Source organism: Chrysochloris asiatica, unplaced genomic scaffold (assembly GCF_000296735.1).
Source record: "Chrysochloris asiatica unplaced genomic scaffold, ChrAsi1.0 scaffold00005, whole genome shotgun sequence".
Taxonomy (NCBI): domain Eukaryota; kingdom Metazoa; phylum Chordata; class Mammalia; order Afrosoricida; family Chrysochloridae; genus Chrysochloris; species Chrysochloris asiatica.
The window spans coordinates 6,329,909-6,333,911 of NW_006408523.1; the positions used below are offsets into that span (position 1 = coordinate 6,329,909).

The 4,003-nt window shown below is 46.8% G+C and overlaps 1 protein-coding gene across 1 annotated transcript in view; it reads right to left on the reverse strand.

The window, feature by feature from the left end:
- ATP8A2 (ATPase, aminophospholipid transporter, class I, type 8A, member 2) overlaps nucleotides 1-4,003 on the reverse strand; it is a 727,934-nt gene that overhangs the window by 518,501 nt on the left and 205,430 nt on the right. The window contains exons 17-19 of the mRNA XM_006831949.1: nucleotides 3,208-3,313; nucleotides 2,533-2,615; nucleotides 39-88 (exon numbers count right to left, since the gene is read on the reverse strand). Coding sequence (XP_006832012.1) covers nucleotides 39-88; nucleotides 2,533-2,615; nucleotides 3,208-3,313 — 239 coding nt within the window. The remainder of the gene's footprint in view (nucleotides 1-38; nucleotides 89-2,532; nucleotides 2,616-3,207; nucleotides 3,314-4,003) is intronic.

Here is a 4,003-nt window from a genome sequence, read left to right on the forward strand (position 1 = left end):
TATATATATCACTTGAAATGTAGCAAAGGTAAACATACCTAGAAAATTCCAGGACGTTAAGGATTCCAAATGTCTGCTCCTGTCCCATCTAAAAGAAGAAACACATACCAGAAAGGTATACAGTATTAAAACCTAAAAACAGTTCTCTTCTAATCAAATACTCTCCTCTCCCCTTCTCTCTCTTCTTCCCTCTCTCTGCCACTAACACCCTTTTCACATGCGCTGTTTTCTGGTGGGCCTAGAGCTCCCTCTTCTGGTAGAAGTCTCACATTGCTCATAGTATTAGCACCCCACCAAGCAAAGCCGTTTGAACTGCAAGGTCAGCGGTTCAAGTTCACCAGCTGCTCCTCAGAAACCCTATACAGGGTTACTATGGGCTGGAATCGACTTGACGGCACTTAACAACAACAACATCATTATAAGGAATTCTGATGTGGCTCTGTAGGATGAGCACTAGACTGTGAACCAAAAGGTCTGCGGTTCTAACCCACCACTGGCTCTTTGGAAACCCTATACAAGGTCTCTATGAGTCGGAACCAACTCAATGGCACTTTACAGCAATGTGTCAGTTTGTGGCACTGTACGATAAGTACTGGACTGTAAGGTCAATTTGAACCACATGGTCAGCAGTTCAAACCCACCCACTTCTTCTCGGAAACCATATACAGGGTTGCTATGACTTGGAACTGACTGGCTGGCGAGCTTGAACTGTTGACCCTGCGACTCAAGCCGACTTTGCAGTCTGGCACATCAACCCACAGTGCCACACCAGGACTCCTAGTCCAGTCTAGTGACTTCAAATACGAAAGGCCAAAAACTAATTAATAACAGAGCAGTTCCAGTTGCCAGCCAGTGGCGAGCCGGATATGCCAGAGCAGAGCTGTGCTCCATGTCGCTATTTCGGGACGAAGGTCACCAGGTCTTCCTTGTGAGGTCACTCTGGGTGGAGGTGAACCTCCAGCCTTTTAGTAACAGCTGCATATGTTAACCAGAGGCACCACCCAGGGGCCTCTGATAAGTCGAGGACAAATGTCACCCTCACAATTGACCACTGTCCCAAGTGTCTGCCAAGCCAGCCCTCATTGTCACTGACTTCACTGCCCAACTCAGAGGTCCTTATCTGAACTCATTCTTGACTTACTGCTTTTTCCTATCAAAAAATTTCTCCTTCTAGCTTTTAGGGGGGATCCCAGGTAGCGTGGATTACGCATTAGGCTGCTAACTGCAAGATCAGCAGTTTGAATCCACCAGCCAGCCGCTCGGTGGGAGAATGATGAGGCTTGATGCTCTTGTAAAGATTCAGGGCCTCAGAAACCATATACGGGGTCGCTATGAGTCGGAACCAAGTTGTCAGCTCACAGCAGCAGCCTCTAGGGAAGGAAACTCGGCTGGGGATAAGAGGATAACTCACAAAATAAATACACCCCTTGACTGTAGAAATCACAAAAAATGTATATTATAAAATCCATCTAGGCAGATAAAAAAACAAACCAGAAACTACACCCACCACCCATGTCATTCCAGCTCATGGTGACCCTACAGGACAGACTGGAAGTGCCCTATAGGGATTCCAAGACTGTTTGTCTCTGTGGAAGCCCATCTTTCTCCTGCCTTCTCTCTCTCCCTCGGAGACGCTGCTGGCTTGGGGCCTCTGACGCTTTGGTTATCTGACGCCCCTAACCTCTCCACCACCAGGGCTCCTCAGGAGAGCTCTTACGTCCTACCTCCTTTCATTTTCAGACCAAAGTCTCTGTGTGTGTTAGTCTCACACTGTGAGGGTTAAAGTTAAGGCCCAGCCCTCAGAGACAAGTGGACCACGAGTTCTTTCTCCAACAATTAGGGAACAAAGAGAGGTTTGCGAAGCGGGCGGTGCTGCAAACAACTTCACATCCATGTCAGAAATATTTGTAATGGAGCAGCTTTGAGGAAAAAAAAATCACTGCAGTGAACAACACCATTGTGGTTGTTGTTAAGTGCCTTCAAGCCCGTTCCCCATATAGGGTTTCCGAGGAGCAGCTGGTGAGCTTGAACACACTGTCACACACGGGACTGCAAAGTTAAGCAATGAGATAAATAAACAAGTATAAATCACGTAACGCTCATCTTTCAGCAGTGTCTCATAGGAAACAATGGAAACTGAGTTACATTTACAATGACCAGTGCCATCAAGTTGATTCCAAGTCACAGTGACACCACAGGACTTCTGTGGTGAGGAGAACAACGCCTTCAGATTTCTGAGACGAAATCTTTACGGGAGCAGATAGCTTCATCATTCTCCAGAGGGCTGGCTGGTAGGTTTAAACTGCTGACCTTGTGGTTAGCAGTCCAACACTTAGCCCACTGTGCCACCAGGCTTCTTATACATTTACAATGTTGTTGTTGTGTGCCGTAGGATTGGTTCCGACTCGGAGATCCTATGTAGGGTTTCCGAGGAGCGGCTGGTTGGTTTGAACCACTGACCTGCTACCACTTGTATTCTTCAATGGCGTAGACAAAGCTGCAGGGAGTGAGGGGTGCGGGGAGGCCACTTACCGCGTCTATGATGACAGAGTAGGGGGTTCGCGCTGTGAAGACAAAGCCCAGCTTCTTAGCTCCTTTAACCAGGGCAGCTTCATCTGTCAACAGAGAGTTCAGGGGCTCATTGATCCCTTGTAATGACAGAATTCTGCTTAGTAAGTTTGAGCTTTCTAGTCCACAAACCCCACACACATCAAAGAGACAAAGGCTTCCCTGGAAGGTCTCTGGACGAGACAGGTTCCTTCCTATTCAGCAGGTGTCCTGGGGTGAGCACCTCTGCCCAATGGGACGACTCCAACCTGAAGTTCATTTACCAGGACAAGAGGGTACTACATACCTACCAAGTCACTAAGGACCAAGGTCTCTCTAATTAACATATCCAGCAGTCCAGACCTAGTATGAGGGGACAAAGGCAGCCCCACCCACAGGCAGGAATCCATGTCGTGTTGGGACGGGCAAGCAGCTCTTCCTTCAGTATCTACCCGAGCATGCTGACTTCTTCTATTAGGAAATGGTCCTGGTGGTCCAAGAGTCAGGGAGCCCAGCATCTACTCACTCTCTACGGTCTCAACACCTGTAACCGTCACCTGTACAAGGTCTGAGGCTGTACCTGCACATCTTCCATATGTAACAGCAAACACCCACCTCTGAGAGAGAAGGGTCAGCCGGGCATACTGGAGGGACCCTCACCTGGGGAAGAGGCCTGGTAGATGATCTCATCCCCATCCTTCTCTGGAACCACCGTGTGGCACACAGCCAGAAGGGTCAGGAACTCCTGTATGCACGGAGCTGTGGGCTACAGAACACCACACTGACTTAATCCCACCATCACAGAAAGGACGGCACGCGCCTCGCCTACAATCTAGTCTAGTCTGAAATGCACGGAGAATGCAGTTCTGAAGCTAGTACTATAATAACGTTACACTATAATAACTTTAAAGTATAAACGATGCCAACTTAACCACAGCCACCCTAAAGGCACACACATTTGAAACAACGCCCCTTTGAAATACATTACATTGGAAAATTATGATTCAAAATTTGGAAAACAAAATAAACACAAAAGTCATAAATAATTAAGCATCCTCAGGATACTTCACAATCTCAAGTGTTAGTAGCTAGGACTCCACAATGTTGAAGAAGAAAACCAACAACACACACACACAGACCATACATCACACACACCACACACACCACACCACACCACACATAAATAATGGGTGTCAAACAAGATCTGAGACATGTTCACATGTTTAAAACACTGATATCAGCATCCCATACTTTCTCACTCTCTGATATTCTAGAACTTTGTGTTTATTAATGATTCTCTGGGCAATTTGAAAGCTCACAGCTTCAAATCCATAAAAGCTAAAAGAATTAGTGGAAGATTTGTTGGCAAAAATTCCTGCATCTTTCTATGTGAATCAGACTGCTGCTTCCAATTGCTTAGAACACTTCTATTTTCCTCTCCCTATTGGGTAGCGTA